The sequence below is a fragment of the Salarias fasciatus genome (genome assembly GCF_902148845.1).
Source record: "Salarias fasciatus chromosome 7 unlocalized genomic scaffold, fSalaFa1.1 super_scaffold_4, whole genome shotgun sequence".
In the NCBI taxonomy this organism is placed as follows: domain Eukaryota; kingdom Metazoa; phylum Chordata; class Actinopteri; order Blenniiformes; family Blenniidae; genus Salarias; species Salarias fasciatus.
The window spans coordinates 11,611,538-11,629,139 of NW_021941229.1; the positions used below are offsets into that span (position 1 = coordinate 11,611,538).

Consider the following 17,602-nt stretch of genomic DNA (forward strand, 5'->3'; position numbering starts at 1 on the left):
AAACGACAAGGCCACATCAGCAGTGATTCTTTACTCAGAACATTGTTTACTCTGCACTATACATGTCAGATTACATTTATATTTCAAACTGTTTATTCATTAAATGCCTCTGTTAAAAATCTGTTAAAAAAAATAACAACACAGAAGGACACACACACGCTGACATTTACACAGAAAGTTTGGAGTCATCAAGCAAGTCAATCACTCACACTTTTGGATAAAGGAAGGAAACCATTGAGGGCATTGAGACCCCTGACTTAGATTTGACTTTTAAATGTCATGATGAGCCATGTAGAAATCAAGTTTGTCATCCTGAAAGATACATTTATAATAAAACAAACTTGCTCATAAGAGTTTTTCAGCATAACTTTAGTAACTGTGATCTATTCCTGTCTGTCTGTCTATCTATCTATCTATCTATCTATCTATCTATCTATGTGTGTTTACTTTAATTCAGAAGCCTCTAGACCACGTGGCTCAGACTGAACGGGACCCAGGACCAGACTGCCTGGGGGGTGGGGAGCTCCCCCCTCCCCTCCCCTCCATCCGTGGACCAAACAAAACTTCCTGAGCTTGCCTTGTTAGCGGCACTGCCTCACATATATAAGGAGCAGTAGGAGGAGGTCTCAGTTGCTGTGGGAGCCATACACCCCTCACCTGCACGCACACACACACATAACACACACATACACCCACATAAACACACCCGCCGCACCGCACCCTCCACCTCTTTGCACCGTCCCCCCTTTTTTCGTTTCTGCGCACATCCTCTACTGCTGTCTGACCGGATGAGTTACCCGGTGGACACGATAGGGAGTCCCTTCAGGAGAGTGATGGACACCAGGACGAGTAGTTACGGCTACAGCCGCTCCAGCGGCACCCCTTCCAGCGGCTTCCGCTCCCAGTCCTGGTCCCGGGCGAGTCCCGGCTCCACCGTGACCACGTCTTACAAGCGGAGCGTGAACGTGCCGGTGTCCCGGGCGTACAGCTCCACGGTGCTCAGCTCCGCCGACAGCGTTGATTACAACCAAGCCTCCATCCTGAACGGAGACTACAAGCGATCGAACGAGAAAGAGCAACTCCAAGGGCTCAACGACCGCTTCGCCGTTTACATCGACAAGGTGCACTACCTGGAGCAGCAGAACCAGCAGATCGAGGCGGAGATCCAGGCACTGCGGCAGAAGCAAGTGTCGCGCACCCAGCTGGACGACCTCTATGACCAGGAGCTGCAGGAGCTGCGCTCCATGCTGGAGCAGATCCACCATGACAAGGCGCAAATTCAGCTCGACACCGACCACATCGAGGAGGACATCCAGCGGCTCAGGGACCGCTTCGACGAGGAGGCGCGCATCCGCGAGGAGACAGAGGCCATCATCCGCCTGCTGAAGAAGGACACGAGCGACTCGGAGTTGGTCAAGTCCGAGTTGGAGAAGAAAGTTCAGTCCCTGCAGGACGAGATCGCCTTCATCCGCAACAACCACGAGGAAGAGGTGAGCGACCTGATCGCGCAGATCCAGGCGTCTCAGGTGACCGTGGAGAGGAAAGACCTCCAGAAGGCGGACATCACCGAGGCGCTCCGGGAGATCCGCTGCGAGCTGGAGGGCCACTCCAACCAGAACCTGCAGCAGGTGGAGAACTGGTTCATGTGCCGCTACGCCAAGCTCACCGAGGCTGCGGAGCAGAACAAGGACGCCATCAAGTCCGCCCGCGACGAGATCGCCGACTACCGCCGCCAGCTGCAGTCCAAGACGGTGGAGCTGGAGTCCGTGCGCGGGACGAGGGACTCTCTGGAGAGGCAGCTGAACGACATCGAGGACCGTCACAACAGCGACCTGGCCAGCCTGCAGGTAGGGGCGCGCGGAGGCATGTGCACGGCCGCGCGTAAAGATCCTTTAAAAAGTTCAAACTTTTTGAATATTTTAAACTGATACAAAGAATTGTGGTTTATATTGTTAGAAACTGTGATGAATAGGTTAAATTTCACTGAGTTATGATCACATTTTTTTTTCTGTAAATGACGCAGTTTTTTTTGTGATGGACATAAAAGTTCTGTTAAAGAAAAAAAATTAAGTAAGAGGCATTTTATCATTTCAAAAGTTCAATTGTTTGTGTTGTATATGCAGAGTGTCTAATGTCAGACACATAAATATCACTGTTAATCTTTCAAGCTTGAGGGATTCCTGGAGTCAGGAAATGGTTAAAGGCAGAGGGACACTGCAGCAGACTCTCTCTCTCTTTCTCTCTCCCCCCCCCCCCCTCTCTCTCGCTCTCTCTCTTGCTGAGTCAGAGGCATGGGTCGATGCCTTCATTGGCTGTGTCCTTGCATCACACCACAGAGATTTGGGGGGCAGGAGGTGGGGGTGCATTGAAAACGGTGTGGAGGCTGTCCTTGGAAGAGAGGCGATGGACTTCTCTAAAATACTGTATTGCGTCAGAATGAATTGAAGCAACAGCCTTGGGTGCACAGAGACGAGATAGTTTCACAAGAGGGCTTAAAATTCCATTTACAGAGGGCTGAATTCATTCTTACTGCAGTTATTATTCAGAAGCCTTTGGAAACTGTTGCCATGACTCTGCGGTTTATTCACAGCGGTGTGGAAAACAGCACCCGCAGAAAAGATTGCTTGCCCTGCATGCAAATCTGTTGCATGTAATCAACCGTATTTTGTGTTTGCTTTGTGTTTCCTCAGGAGACAATTCACCAGCTGGATAATGAGCTCAAGAGCACCAAATGGGAGATGGCCCGTCACCTGCGTGAGTACCAGGACCTGCTCAATGTCAAGATGGCCCTGGATATTGAGATTGCTGCATACAGGTAGACATTAATGTATATTACACTTTTTAAGTTTAAAAACTAATATATTGATTAAATTAACATAAAATGAAATTCACTGTCCCACCAGGAAACTCCTCGAGGGTGAGGAGACCCACTTCAGCACTTATCCTTATCGCCAGGTGGTCTCTTCCAGCAAAATCTCCAAACCTAAATCAGAGGGCTCCAGGCTGAAGGTGCAGCACAAGTTTGTGGAGGAGATCATTGAGGAGACAAGGGTTGAGGATGACAAGGCAGAACTTGATGAAGACTTGGCAGAGATAGCACAGGAGCTGTCCGCAGAGGGAGGAGACGAGGGAGAGGAGGAGGCGGAAGAGGGTGGCGAGGGAGAGGAGGAAGAGGGAGAGGAGGGAGAAGCAGAGGAAGGGGGAGAGGAGGAGGAGGAGATCGTAGCCGCCACCGAAGCCAAAGTTAGTGCCAGTGCACCCAGCAAGGATGAAGAGGAGGATGAGAAAGGTGATGAAGAGGGAGAGGGCGAGGGCGATGAGGAAGGAGAGAAAGGGGAGGAAGGCGAAGGTGAGGGAGAGGATGAGGGAGAAAAGGGGGATGATGCCGAAGGAGGAGATGAGGAGGGAGAAGGCGGCGAGGAAGAGGAAGTAGAGGAGACAGTGTTGTGCTCCAAAGCTCCAGAATCTAAAGCTTCGCCCAGTAAAGAGAAGGCCGGAGACAAAGAGGGCAGCGGAGGAGAGGAAGAGGAGGCTGGTGCCGAAGAGGAGGGCGGCGACCAGGATGATGATGCAGGTAGTGACAAAGGATCAAAGAGCGGCGATGAGAAGGAAGAAAAAGAGGATGCAGAGAAAGGAAAAAAGGAAGATGAAAAGGCAGCAAAAGATGAGAAGGAGGATGACAAATCAGAAAAAGCTGTAGAAAAGTCAGAGGCTTCAAAAACAGAAGCTGCAAAGCTTGAGGTCACCAAGGAGGAGGCTCCCAAAACAGGGGGATCAAAACCAGCCTCTCCCAAGTCCGAATCCCCAAAACCTGCCTCTCCAAAGTCTGAATCCCCAAAGTCTGGCTCTCCAAAGTCTGAATCCCCAAAACCTACCTCTCCAAAGTCTGAATCCCCAAAGCCTGGCTCCCCCAAATCTGAATCTCCCAAACCTGCTTCTCCCAAATCTGAATCCCCCAAACCATCCTCTCCTAAACCTGAGTCACCCAAAGAAGGCTCACCTAAAGCTGGATCCCCAAAACCCAGTTCCCCCAAAGCTGAGTCCCCGAAGAGTGAGACCCCCAAGCCCGAGGCTCCCAAGGCCACTGAAGACAAACCAGAGAAAAAGAGCGATGCAAAAGAAGACAAGAAGATAGAGAAGAAAGATGCTGCCATGAATGGGGAACTTGATAAGAGCAGCCCAGAGGAGAAAGAAAAGAAAGACGAGGAGAAAGAGGCCGACGTGATCGCCAACGGTGTGGATGAGAGCCCAGTTAAGGATGACGGAAGCCAGAAGGTGGTGATCACCAAGACCGTGGAGACGATCACGACCGGAGAAGACGGCTCCAAGCACGTGACCAAGTCCGTCACCGTGACGGAAACCGTGAAGGAGGTGGAGGAGGTGCTGCAGGAGAAGCTGCTCTCCACCAAGAAGACGGAGAAGCACTCCACCCAGTCCATCAAGCAGGTGTCAGAGGGCGACTGAGCGGGAATCCAAACGGCCGAAGAGGAAGCGGCGTCGGAGCAGGAGGAGGGGAGGGTGGGGACCATGAGGAGTCGACACGTCAAGCAATCAAACCAGAACTAACATAACAAAGAAAATCATACAGCTAGAGCGATGTAATAAAGATAACCACTCTCAACCATACAAAACAAATCGTAGAGAGAAGCCAAATCCTGAAATGCTACCAATTTCCAAACTGCATGTTGAGTGAGAGCTTTAAACGGGCTTCGCTGCAGACGCAGTCAGGAGCAAGCGACTGGACATTTTATTCTCTTTTTCCTCTTTCATGGTGAGCTCAGGGTCGGGTTGGGTGGGAAGGGGATCTCTGCATGCAAGCTCAGGGGAGGGGAGCACGCTCCTCTCTTATCCGTATGTCCGGTGGAAACAGTGTAAAAACAGTAAATATTGTAAAAGGGGGTGGGAGAGCGAGAGATATATTATTATAGAGGTTTTTTGAGTTTAGGACAACCAAATGGGGGGGCAGATGAGGTGGGAGGGTCCTAGACGCAGACTTGTTGATCTGCTGAAAAAGCCTTACTTGACAAGTGAAGATACCAACTGAGCCAAAATGAAACTAACAATAAACACACAGCGTACAGTGTAGAGAGAGACGGGCAGCGGTGGGAGGAAAACTCATGACCATATACATCCAGTAACTGAAGCAATTAAAGCTTAACAAACCTGAAGAAACTCCTAGCCTTAAACATGCTTTTTATCAGTGTCTGTTATGTTTATCCAAGTGCAACTGAGAAAAAAAAAAAAATAAACATTGTAACTGTAAATGCGTAGACACATGCATTCTTGTATGAATAGGATGGACTTGAATTTAAATACAGAAATAAATGAGGTGCTACTGTTTGCAATCCCATGACTTTACTCATCATGAACAATTTCCCAGCAGCATTTGCTCAATAAATGTCATAATGAAGTTAAAAATTCTGTCTCTGCCTTTTCTATTATTTCTTATATGCTCTGGAACTGTGCTTACAAGCTGTGAAACTGAAGGATTTAAATGAGTTTCATCTAATTTTAGATCTTACATTTTTAGGTAATGCTAGCATGTTTGAGTTTATTATTACTGACTGTGACTCAACATTTTTATGTTAGACTCTTCTCTAATCTCAGATTTGCCCAAATATTAACCAGGGAGGCCAAATGTTGGCAGACATGTGCACAGACAGAAGCAGAAAACCTTCAAGATACATGTTTTAATGGTTTCCTTTGACTTACGCAAATATAATTTTGACAACTTTAGAGAAGACAAATCCACTGGCCCTCCTTTTAATTGTCTGCGGCCCCTAAAACTGGCCATGGACCCCAGGCTGGGAACCACAACTGTAAAGAATTAAAACAATGATTTAATTTTGACAGAGGTGAAGCAGACAGAAGAGCCTGGTGATGGCTTTACTTGAATCTCTCAGTCAGCTCCAGCTGTCGACAACCCTGAACAGAGGTAAAGTAATGCAGCTTATACTTAAAATCAACACGGCAAGAATCACCTACAAAAATAAATGACTGCATTTCTAGTTTTATGAACGTCCTTCCAGTAGAGGTTCACATTTTTCAGGGAGAAATTATAACGTGTTTCTATTTCTTAAAAATTCCAAGTTCTACATTTCTTATGTTTGTTTATTTGTAAAAACAACTGTGACTTTCCTTCACTTTCCTGTCATCGCATCCGATAATAATTTTCATTACACTTTAAGCAAAAGTCTAATTTAAAAAAGAATACAATGTTTATGCTCATTCTGATGCAAAAGTGAAATTTATTGACCTGCTTGTCTCTTCGTGAACTCAGACTTTGCCAAGATGTAAATTTGCATCTTAATTTCCATGCTGTCAAACAGCGACATAAACCCAGACACTGATGGCAGATGTTATTTGCGTGGCAGGCTGGATGCCAAAAACGGTATTGCATCAGTGTGGATAGACTGAGAGCACTCTATAAACCAGGCTGGGCTATAAATGGTCCTTACTTGTCGACATTTAATGTGTCTCTCAAGGGATGAATGGAACGAAGCAGCCGACGGGTGATGCCAGGTCTCAGGTCTTTTGAGGTGAAGAGCAATGTTGTGGTCCAGTGTGTGTCAAGAACATCTTTGTATTTCTGGTCGTTATTATTTGAATTATTTGTTTTCGTGACATTGTTGCTTAATGTTTACTAATGTAGTGTGATCTGAAGACCACAGTGCACGCTATTGTGGAATCATTAAATCTCCTTACAACATCCATGATTTTTTTTTTTAATCTATAAAGACCTACAAAATCTGTCGATCAGCTTGAAAATGTGAACAAAATTGTGGTGCAAAGCAGAATAACTGGTCTTCCAGACCTTGTGACTCCCATTACAAACAGTTTTTGAGTGATTTATAGGGTCACCGTTGAGGTTACTCTCTGAACTCCGACACTGTTTCCTCACTCTTTAACAACATTATTGAAAGGTAAACTTTCCAAAGAGATAAAATCTTTTTAATATCCCTGATGTCTATAACTTGGAGAGTTCTGTAGAGGAGCCTGATGTATTGTAAAACCCTGCATTTCAAGGACACTTCATATTTTCATTTATATAAATTCTTTAAAAATTCACTTTAAACTTTGGGTTTTGTTCCATTTGTGTCTTTTAGTGGGAAAAAAGAAAAATTCCTTGTGATTTGCGAATGCAAATTCATTCCACAAATTCAGAGATTACTAATAATTCAGCTGATATAACAAAGCAGCTGAACCACAACCCAAAACCTGTACGTAAGTGATCATATTTAGAACAGCCATTCCTGATGCATGAGGCGTGTTTTATTTGCTTTTCAGTTGTTATAGGTACATTTGGCAGATACAGACTTTCACGTCGGCTCCTTGTGACGGGCTGTGTAACACAACAGGGTGTTAATGATCTGAGAAGCGATGTTGTGACAGCACAGTCACTGTTTGTTATAGACAGATGGAGGGGAGAGAGTAAACCTTACACACACGTCTCGTTCTTGAATGCCTGCTGTGATAAATGCAGAGCGACGGATGCTCCGGGACAAGCTCTGACAAAAAGAGGCCACACTGTAAAGTTGGAGTCAGGACACACACATGGCTATTAGAATAATTTATTTTATCATCCAAAACTCTCACACTCACTTCTACATTCAGCAGTAGCACATCCTACACTCACCGGGAAGACAAATCATTGCGGATTACTTTGGACATCTGCAAGCAGTTAACCTTGATTTGTTGCTGTAAATGATTATTGGACTTTTTTATTGAGCACCGAGTTCACGACCAGGATGGAGACAGTAGTGCTGATGCGTCTGCTGGCAGCTGTGTTTGTGTTATGTCTCGCACGTAGACAGTCTTGACCCGAGTTTGTTGAAGCGACCGGCCTACTTCTTCCCTTTTGTGCTTTTCTCGTCAACAGGTTCAGGCTTGGCTGCTTTTTCGTCACCTTTCTCCTTTTTCGCTTCAGCTGCGTCGTCTTTTTTGGGAGCAGCTTTGACGTCTTTCTCGTCGGCTTTGTCTTCTTTCTTCGAGTCGGCTTTGTCTTCTTTCTTCGTCTCGGCTTTCTCTTCTTTCTTAGTGTCGGCTTTGTCTTCCTTCTCCTCACTCTTCTTGGCTTTTTCCACCTTCTCCTCCTTCTCTTCATCCTTGGCGCCCTCGTCTTTTTCATCAGCTCCCTCTGTCTTCACCTCCTCTTGTGCTTCTTCTTTGGCTTCGGCTTCATCTCCCTCCTCTTTTTTCTCCTTTTCTCCTTCATCCTCTGCAGCCTCTTCTTTTTGCTCCTCTTCATCACCACCTGCACAACACACGGCAGTTTTATTATAAGACATTATGGCCTTAATGAACACTATTTTAAGGAACTTTAGCATATCATTAAAAAAAGGATTCACAGACCCTCTACGTCCTCCTTCGCCTCTTCACCTCCTTCATCAGCTTGTTCCTCATCTCCCTTCTCTTTATCTCCTTCCTCTTCTTCTTTTTCCTCTGCCTCGGCTCCTTCCTCCACTTCCTTGCTATCCTCCTCCTCCTCCTCCTCCTTTACACCCTCATCTGCCTCTTCTTCCTCCTCCTTTTCTGCTTCCTCCTCTTCCCCTCCCTCCTCCTTCTCTCCTTCCTCTTCCTCCTCTTTTTCTGCTTCTCCCTCCTCCTCTTCCTCTTTCTCTGCTCCCTCCTGCTCTTCCTCCTCCACCACCTCCTCCTCCTCCTCCTCCTCCTCCTCTCCAGGTGGGCTGGCTTCAGCCTGCTGGGCGTGGCTGGCAGAGATGATGCCCTCGGTGGTGCTGACGCTGGAGCTGAGCAGGCGGGACGTCAGCATGTAGGAGGTGCCCGAGCCGAGGCTGGAGAAGACGGGCCGGGCGAAGGACGGCGCCGACAGGCTGTGGCTGTACAGGGAGGACACGCCCCCAGCCAGGCCGACATTGAAGCGAGACTCCTCTCCCTCCAGGAGCTTCCTGTGCAGACAGAGCCAGAAAAAAAGAAAAGAAAAGATGTTCGTACTGCAGTGTGATGGCATCTGTCTCAGAAGCACTTTCTTATGAGCACGACTACAGTTTCTGATATGCTGAAAGAGAAGCACATTCACTGTGATGTGGGACTTAACCTCATTTGTACAATTTGAATGGGAACATTGCGGTGATGCTCACCTACTTTCTAACTTTGTGAAGAATGTGTTCATATTCAAGTCCTAAATAACCTCAATGACCTCTGTATGTATTTTCTTAAAAGTCATATTTCCAAAACAACAAAAAGCTCTAAATATAGTCCCTTTACTGCAGGTTTTACCATTTCTGAGGTAGAAGAGCATAGGCTTTATGATACAAGACTGCTTTTTAAAGCCCTCTGGTGATCATCATAATGATTAATTTCACAAACTGATCATATTTCCATCTTTCTTCTCCATCAACATCCCTAATCAGAAGTATTAGTTTTAGAAGTTACGTATACAGCATAACAAAGTTTTCACTAGTTTCATTCATTATTATTTTTGTGGGTTGTTTAAATGTGGGTCTCAGATGACATTTCATTTCTCCTGTAAAAAGTCTGGATTCAGATTTGCTGATTGATTAGGTAATTATTTTTAAACATCTTTGAAAAGGATTTATATTCAATACAAATACCCACAAGAGAAATCCAGGAGACAGAAATATGACCTACTATTTGAATGTTATTATACAACCACCTTGACGATTAAAAACAATCTTTTTTTACTGCATGTGTACTACTTTAACCTACGAATGAAGCAAGTTTATTCTTTATGTTGTCAGAATCTGTATTTCATTGCTGTTGTTATTTCAGTTTCCCACCTGTATGCTGCGATCTCGATGTCCAGAGCCATCTTCACGTTGAGCAGATCCTGGTACTCCTTCAGGTAACGCGCCATTTCCTGTTTGGTGCCGCTCAGCTCGCTCTCCAGCTCTGCAATGGTGTCCTAAATAGAAGCCAAAGAAACATAACACAGCTGCATCATCAAAGCAATAGATTTAAAAGACTATCCTGAAGATCTTTGAAGATCTTTGATGTCACAGCATCTTCACTGACCTGCATAGCTCCTATCTCAGCACTCTGCTTCTCCTCCATGTCATGCAGCTGCTTCTCCAGGGAATCATTGAGGCCTTTGCATGCATCGATCTCCAGCAGGCGAGCCTGCAGCTGGCGTCTGTACTCTCCCGCCTCGTCCTTGGAGCTCCTCACGGCGTCAGTGTGCTGGGCCACAGTTTCAGTCAGGGAGCCCACCTTCCCTCTGAACCACTCCTCCGCTGCCTGCATGTTCCTGGCCGCCAGCCTCTCATACTGGGACCGGATGTCCCTGAGGGCTCCCGAGAGGTCAGGAGCGGCGGCCTCAGATTCCACCGCCACCTGCACGCCCAGCTGGACTTGGGCCTGTAGTTCAGCCACTTCACCCTCATGAATCCTCTTGAGGAAGGCCAGCTCCTCCAGCAGGGTTTCGACACTCTTCTCGAGCTCGGCTTTGGCCAGGGAAATCTGGTCGGCCTCACGCCGGGTCTCCATCAGTCTCGCCTCGGCCTCCTCTCGAGCCAGCACCTCCTCCTCATATCGACCCTGCAGGGCGCTCAGGGTTTGCTCCAGCCGCTCTCTCTGTCCCAGGACGGCCTGCTGCTCCGCTCTGGCTTCATCCACCGCCGCTCTGAGCGACCGGGCCTCCTGCTCGTACAGGGCTCTCAGGCGGGACGGCTCGGTGTGCCTCTGCCTCAGCAGCAGCAGTTCTGCCTCCAGCGCACGGTTCTGCTGCTCCAGCTCACGCACCCTCTCGATGAAGCCGGCGAAGCGGTCGTTGAGGTCCTGCAGCTGGCTGCGCTCCTGAGTGCGAACAGCCCTGAACTCGGAGCTGATCTGGGCGGCTTGGCTGAGCTCCAGCTCCAAGGAAGAGGCTGGCGGGGACGAGGAGAGCAGCGGCCGGCCGGAGGAGGAGTACTGCAGGCGGGAGGAGGACAGCGGGGACGTGTGGGAGGAGTAGGCGGAGTGGGTCCTTCCTCTGGTCACCACCACACGAGGGGGAGCCTCGACATACCAGCGTCTGTATGACGAAGTGGAGTAGTAGGGGTCATATCCGATGCTACTCATGGCTGCGAGGACGGGCTGCTCTCCCTCTCCTCTGTGTGTGTATATGTGTGTGTGCGTGTGGAGGTGTACGATGAGCTCAGGTTTAAGCCTCAACTGCCTGCTGCTGCAGCAGCCCGGGCTTTTATAGCGGGACGAGAGAGTCTGACGCAAGCGCTTTCTCTAAACTCTGACAATGCAGGCTCGATAGCCTTACACTGCAACAACGAGAACAGCAAGAGGGACCATGGGAATACGTGTAGGAGGGAAATAACTGAGGGATGAAAACAGAAAGAAGACATGAGAACATTAAAAAAGCATGTAGGAAAACTGCGCATCTTTGACGTCAATAGTGTTGTTTAACTGAACCAAGTCACTTTAAAGAACAGATGTTTGACACAGATGTATCAGAATTCATAGCAATGCTGCAAAAACATTAACATTGAACATCTGAAGCAACTTACTGCGCTGGTGTCCCTGCAGGATGAGGGGGGGGGGGGTGGATTGTGTGTCCTGGTTTAACAGTCGTGACACAGCATCTCTCACACTGGTGGCGCTCAGAACTACAGCCATGAACTGGAAAGACCTGCAGTGAGAAAAATCACACCCAAACAGACTAAGTGGTCTGGCGGTGCGGGCAGAACATAAAATGTACAGTGATGAGGTGATAGTGCAATTTAAGATTGTGATTATTTATTCATGTCAGTAACCTCTGTGGTTTGCTTTTATAGGACTTACAGTAAAAGTGGTGTGTTTTTGTATTCTTGAAAACTTAAAACTGATGCTTTTCTAATAACTATGTTAACTGTGAAGGATTTTCAGATTTTTGCAGCAAGCTAGAGTTGGGATTCCACCAGTTAAATCAATTACATTTTGAAAAAGTCATGTCATAAGAAAAAAAATTTGTATCTGTATTTCTTCCTGTAAAGGTTAGCTAATAGCATCCCGAGAGAGGTCAAACTTTTCTCTTCTCCACCTTTGAAAAGGAGATGTTACAAAAATAAAACAATACATTACAATATTTTACTATTATAGATAGATAGATAGATAGATAGATAGTTGTGATATGAATAATTGATTTGGTTGCAATTTGAAGCCCTACTGGGAAATCTGATTAAAACTACAAAGTGGTGTTAATGTGACCTCTCCAATGCCTCTATAACATATGATGTGCCCCATTTTTGTAAAGAATTTGTGATAAAGTGGTCTTTGTCCAAGAAGACAAACACTCATCTGATCTGCAGCACAGAAACACCAGGAGGTCAATAACGCCAGCTGCTGACTGGCGTTTTCTCTTCTTTTCCGTGTGAATATGCAGGTGTGCAGTTAGATCTGAAGTGTGGAGAATCATCTGGCTCTGCAGCTCTATGCATAAATGAAGCATATTGCAGTAATATCTGTGTGTGATTTTTTTTTTTTTTTTTGGTGTGAGTTTGTGTGTGCACAGGGTGTATGCATGTCTATGTGACGGAGTGTTGCTTGTGCAATTTGCCTTTGCAGCAAAGGCCCCTCGTTATTTAAAGGCAGCACTGTGCCCGAGCAGAAGTGTGAAGGGGAGGGAGGTTCGGTGGGAGCTGCATGGGCTCTGCAGCAGGCTGAGTCATCTTAACAGTTGTGATCACACAAACTCCTCTGTGGACACTTTCTGCCACCCTAACAGCAGTCTGACAATCTGCACCAAGGCGGTTTTTGGTTGACGGGATGCTTACAGGACTGCCTGAAATGCAACAGACACTGTAGCTCATTAAGATCTTTTCCCAAACTAATTAACTCGCCTACACAGCTAATTGCCGTTTCTGTTCTATGAGGCTCGCTGGCATCAAAATACACTCCTGCCATCAAATTATTGTTGGTCACAATGTCTACTAATGCCTTACATCTTGCTTTATGCAGGGGCTTGTCCAAGTGTGGAGTGGGCACAGGAGGCATCAACAATTAAACTTAGTAATGCATTCAAAAGTGAAAAAAGTTATTTTTTTTCAACTCCAATTTCTTTTATCAATATTGATTAGACATATCCCCTCAGTTACAATTTTCTCTCCAACGCCTGGCTCTTCAGTGCTTCAGTTGTGCAGGACAAGAACAACATTATCTAGTCCCTTGTCACATACTGCAGGACCCCAAAACAGAAGTTCAGTGACACCTCAGGACCCAAATATAACATACCACTTCATCTAGCTTGAGGGACGGTGATCAGCTGACTATGGGTGAAGGTGAGGTCCTCTCTGGTTTGGTTCACAAGGACATAGCATAACATTGAAAAAAAAAAATCAAATTTTTTGTTTTCAGATTTTGATTCAGATTCAGCATCAGTCCCACTGTGTGGCTCCCTGTTCAGCACAACATCCCAATGTCATGATCACAGTTTGGCGTCCTGCCCGGAAGTCCATTATTATGATATTTTTTGCAGTGTCATGTTTCTAATGGATCATAATTTGATTGAGAAGGGCAGGCGATGTGGAGTTGACCCCAGTGGTCTCTGCTTCACTCCTGTGGCTCAGTTTCACAGTGTCATCCACTTCATTTGTTTCTGCCTCAATACATTCACAGTTTGTAAATGATGCAGCAAAAACATTTGGCATTGAAACGTTTGTCTTACAGGCACAAAAACCACATTTACACTCTGGTGAGTGGTGTGCAGCATTTCTCATGGAGGCAAAGATATAAACGAGTCATTAAATGTAATGAAACAATGTTTTAATTATGACACCGCCTGCAAATGCTGATCTATGTTGTCTAATTTGTATTTTGCACAGTTTAATCTGTGTTGTGGAGTGCAACGTTGCATGGTGGGTAGCAGATATTTATAATACTAGAGCTCCTCCTTCTGGTCAATTGTGGGAATTACCTGTCAGAATTCACCTTTCGTATAAAAATACAACCTTAAGTTGGAGCAGTTCTAAATTTCACTTTCAAACAAATAATCAATGACATGCATTGATTAACATGCTTATACATTTCCATATATGTATTTTCATCTTTTTTATAAATATGAATGTGCTCAAGTCTATATCACTTGTCAGCACAAAACATTTCATAGACTGTTAGTATAGGTGTGCATTTGACCAGTAAAGAATTTTGAATTCCAACCCACACGTGTAAGTGAATGAATAATGTAATCTAATATCTACAGTGGAGTTAACCTTCAACCTTTACTCAATTTGCCAGGTGCAAGCAGCAGGACTGCCCGCAAAACAAAACAAAGAAATAAAACACATTGGCCCATTGCAACCCATCACACTCATTTTGTAGCAAAATCATTCAAATTACAACAAACTTTTTTTTTATTACTAAATTTGTATTCAGTATTTGAAGAACAATCGTCAGTCACTGAAATAGAAACAAATGTTTTTCAACAACCCAACAAATGAAGATATTTCAATTAAAAGCTGGTCGGATGATTGGAGATGGGAGGTATTGTTGAATATTTATCAAAATACATTTTGTCAAATAAGCAATAGGTGAAGAGCAAAATTATATTTCAGGCAAACAAACCAAATCAATCTAAATTAAGTGCAGTAAAACAGCTCAAGATGAGAAACAGGTACAACTGTTGAAGGTATTACAAAAAGAACAACTTTTATGGCTACAATTATCAATCGTCATTGTATTGTCTGTATTCCTTCATGGCTCCTGGAAGCTGTCTTTTACAGCAAAAAGAAAATTTGGTGAGAGGATGTGAAAGTAGACTCAAGTGTACAGTGTGTGAGAGTCAACAAGCTTTGCAGAGCATTGAATTACATCTGCAACACACTCAGTTTTAGTGCAGTTTTGGTGAGCTTGTATTCACTACATTTGGAATAAGTTACTCTGTCCAGCACTAAGCAAATGGTCATTCCAAACGTACTTTTAATCAAATCTTTTTACTGGAGGCCTTATTCATCCTGGACTTATTCAGTCACAGTACTGAAAACTAGTCTGTAATCAGATCACCTGAAAGATTTTCAGTTTCCCTGCTTTGTTGCTACTTTGTATTATTATCGTAATTTATTTTAAAGCAAAATAACACTGTTGACTGAGTAGCATTTTGAGAATTACATAATATCTGTCTGTGTGAGGCGCCTCTCAGCAGCCAACTCTGATCTTTAAAGTTTTGTGCCACAGACCTCGGTTTAAAAGTCATGTTGCTATTTTGGCTTAATATCTGACCTTTGGCCTTCCCTGCCACCACATGTCCGACCAGCCAAGCCGAGCACTAACTCTATTGGACCAACTCTGTGTCCTTCAGAATATCTGAAGCTCTCACAGGTGGAGAGAAGAGAAGGCTGGCCTGTTAGGCGCCGCCACCATCCAAGCTGCTATAAAAAGAGTGCAGCATGCTGGCCAGGGTTCACTGTTGGTCAGTGTGTGTGAGCACAACTTAAAAGGGCTGTGGGCTTCCTGTCTGGTTGAACTCAGGAGACACCGTTAAGCATGGCTGCCACCCACCGTTTGGTCATCGTCCGCCACGGCGAGAGCTCCTGGAACCAGGAGAACCGTTTCTGCGGCTGGTTCGATGCTGACCTCAGTGAGAAGGGCGTGGAGGAGGCCAAGCGCGGCGCCCAGGCCATCAAGGACGCGGGCCTGAAGTTCGACGTGTGCTACACCTCCGTGCTGAAGCGTGCCATCAAGACCCTGTGGACCATTATGGAGGGCACAGACCAGATGTGGGTTCCCGTGATCCGCACATGGCGCCTGAATGAGCGCCACTACGGAGGCCTCACTGGACTCAACAAGGCTGAGACGGCCGAAAAGCACGGCGAGGAGCAGGTGAAGATCTGGCGTCGTTCCTTTGACATCCCTCCTCCAACCATGGACAAGGACCATCCTTACCACAAAATCATCAGTGAGGTGAGATAACTAAAAAAAATTTAAAAAAAAAAGAAAAGAAAAGTGATACATACTTCATACGCAATCATATTTTGTCATCAACCATTAAAACAAACAATCAAAGTTACAGCAGGACCCAGATTCTTGCTTGTATGGATATCTACTGTGCCAGTTTTCCTTTTGCATTCTGATTAAGTATGAAATTGTTGTCAGTTGTGGAAGAAAACAACCCTTTAATCTTTTTTTTCTACCTCCAGTCTCGGCGCTACAAGGACCTGAAGGCCGGTGAGCTGCCCACATGTGAGTCACTGAAGGATACCATCGCCCGTGCGCTGCCCTTCTGGAACGATGTGATCGCTCCCCAAATCAAAGCTGGCAAGAACGTGATCATCGCTGCCCACGGCAACAGCCTCCGTGGCATCGTCAAGCACTTAGAGGGTGAGTACGACGGCCTGTAAGTGAACAAAATGTAAATCTGTTCACAAAAAGATCAAGATGAAGGCAACACTAAAAACAAAAAGGAAAAAAAAATCTTCCAAAGTGATGAGTTTGAAAGCATTTGCATACAAGGCAGGACCTGAATAGCCACAGTGAGACTCTTGTCTGCCTGCAGACACACCGAGTTGTGGATTACAGCGTATATAAATAGCCTGCAGGGACTCTCACAGCAGAGCTCAGGGAGAGGGTAGAGGGTCACGAGCGTGGTTCCCATTACAGTCACGACCTTTATGTAGAAAGGTTGGACTTTTTCAAGGAGTGGCCTGATCAGGGAGCTGCATATCCAGGGAGCCTGAAGGGCAAATTGTAAAGGTCATACAGGAATGGTATGTGAAATTACATAATGAGACAGATCAGATTTCTTGGATTATGAAGTGTTGCAAAAAGAAAACCTTCAAATATCACTGGACATTAAGAAAACCTGGCGAGACTGGAGACACTGAGATGGTGCATCGGCTACCTTTCTGTGCTGATTTCGATGTCGCTGTGCAATCTGTCTTCACAGGCATGTCTGATGCAGCCATCATGGAGCTGAACCTCCCCACTGGAATCCCAATTGTGTATGAGCTGGATGCAGACCTGAAGCCCACCAAACCCATGGCCTTCCTCGGTGATGAGGAAACAGTCAAAAAGGCCATGGAGGCCGTGGCCGCTCAGGGCAAAGTCAAGAAGTAGAAGCCAAAACAAAGACTCTTCCCTCTCTCTCCTTCAGCGTTGTCATTTATCCATCTTTTGTAGTCCATTCCACCTGGGGAAATGTTAAATGGTTCTTTTGGAGATGGGCCACACTCAACACATTAACCTCTGTTTGTTGCTTAAATGACAGAGGCACGAGCTGTCAAATCAACCAGACAGCTGGGCCCTGCATTTGATGCGGTCACACATCACTCAGCCCTTTTAAATTGTTGTTAAGCCCTATTTTGAGGGCCCCACCACCCTGGCACAACCAATAAAGAAACCATGTTTTTATGTGTCTGCATAATTTTTCTTTTCATCCAGCCACATATTACATTGTCCAAGACCCTTATCCCTTACCCGCATTCTTCTTTGCTTCCTACTTGAAAATCAGCGGCTTCAGCAAAGTGCAAACCTGCTGTGAAATATGAGACAGAGTGAAAGAGGGGGAAGGGAGCCAGAAAACAGTGGAGTCAAAGGGTTCAACCTGGCAGCGTTTCCATGATGCATTAAAGAGCTCGCCTTGCTTCGACTTCAATAAGATCACAACTTGAAAACATGCAGGCAGCGTGCTGCTTCAAAGTATTCCCTCACATATCAGACA

General features: G+C 45.8%; 3 protein-coding genes across 3 annotated transcripts; 2 read left to right on the plus strand and 1 right to left on the minus strand.

The window, feature by feature from the left end:
* Nucleotides 1-697: 697 nt before the first annotated feature.
* On the plus strand, nucleotides 698-6,067 carry nefma (neurofilament medium chain a). The gene is made up of 4 exons (XM_030084567.1): nucleotides 698-1,847; nucleotides 2,691-2,815; nucleotides 2,904-4,899; nucleotides 6,054-6,067. The coding sequence occupies exons 1-3, from the start codon at nucleotides 789-791 to the stop codon at nucleotides 4,462-4,464; spliced, it is 2,745 nt and encodes a 914-aa protein (XP_029940427.1). The 5' UTR covers nucleotides 698-788; the 3' UTR covers nucleotides 4,465-4,899; nucleotides 6,054-6,067.
* A 1,488-nt stretch (nucleotides 6,068-7,555) lies between these two features.
* nefla (neurofilament light chain a) lies at nucleotides 7,556-11,144 on the minus strand. Its single transcript, XM_030085226.1, has 4 exons — nucleotides 9,997-11,144; nucleotides 9,762-9,886; nucleotides 8,353-8,909; nucleotides 7,556-8,254 (listed from the first exon to the last, which is right to left on the minus strand). Exons 1-4 carry the CDS (start codon nucleotides 11,038-11,040, stop codon nucleotides 7,845-7,847), a joined length of 2,136 nt encoding a protein of 711 aa, XP_029941086.1. The 5' UTR covers nucleotides 11,041-11,144; the 3' UTR covers nucleotides 7,556-7,844.
* A 4,199-nt stretch (nucleotides 11,145-15,343) lies between these two features.
* Nucleotides 15,344-17,302, plus strand: pgam2 (phosphoglycerate mutase 2 (muscle)). Its single transcript, XM_030084846.1, has 3 exons — nucleotides 15,344-15,846; nucleotides 16,083-16,263; nucleotides 16,829-17,302. The coding sequence occupies exons 1-3, from the start codon at nucleotides 15,430-15,432 to the stop codon at nucleotides 16,996-16,998; spliced, it is 768 nt and encodes a 255-aa protein (XP_029940706.1). The 5' UTR covers nucleotides 15,344-15,429; the 3' UTR covers nucleotides 16,999-17,302.
* The last annotated feature ends 300 nt before the right edge of the window (nucleotides 17,303-17,602 follow it).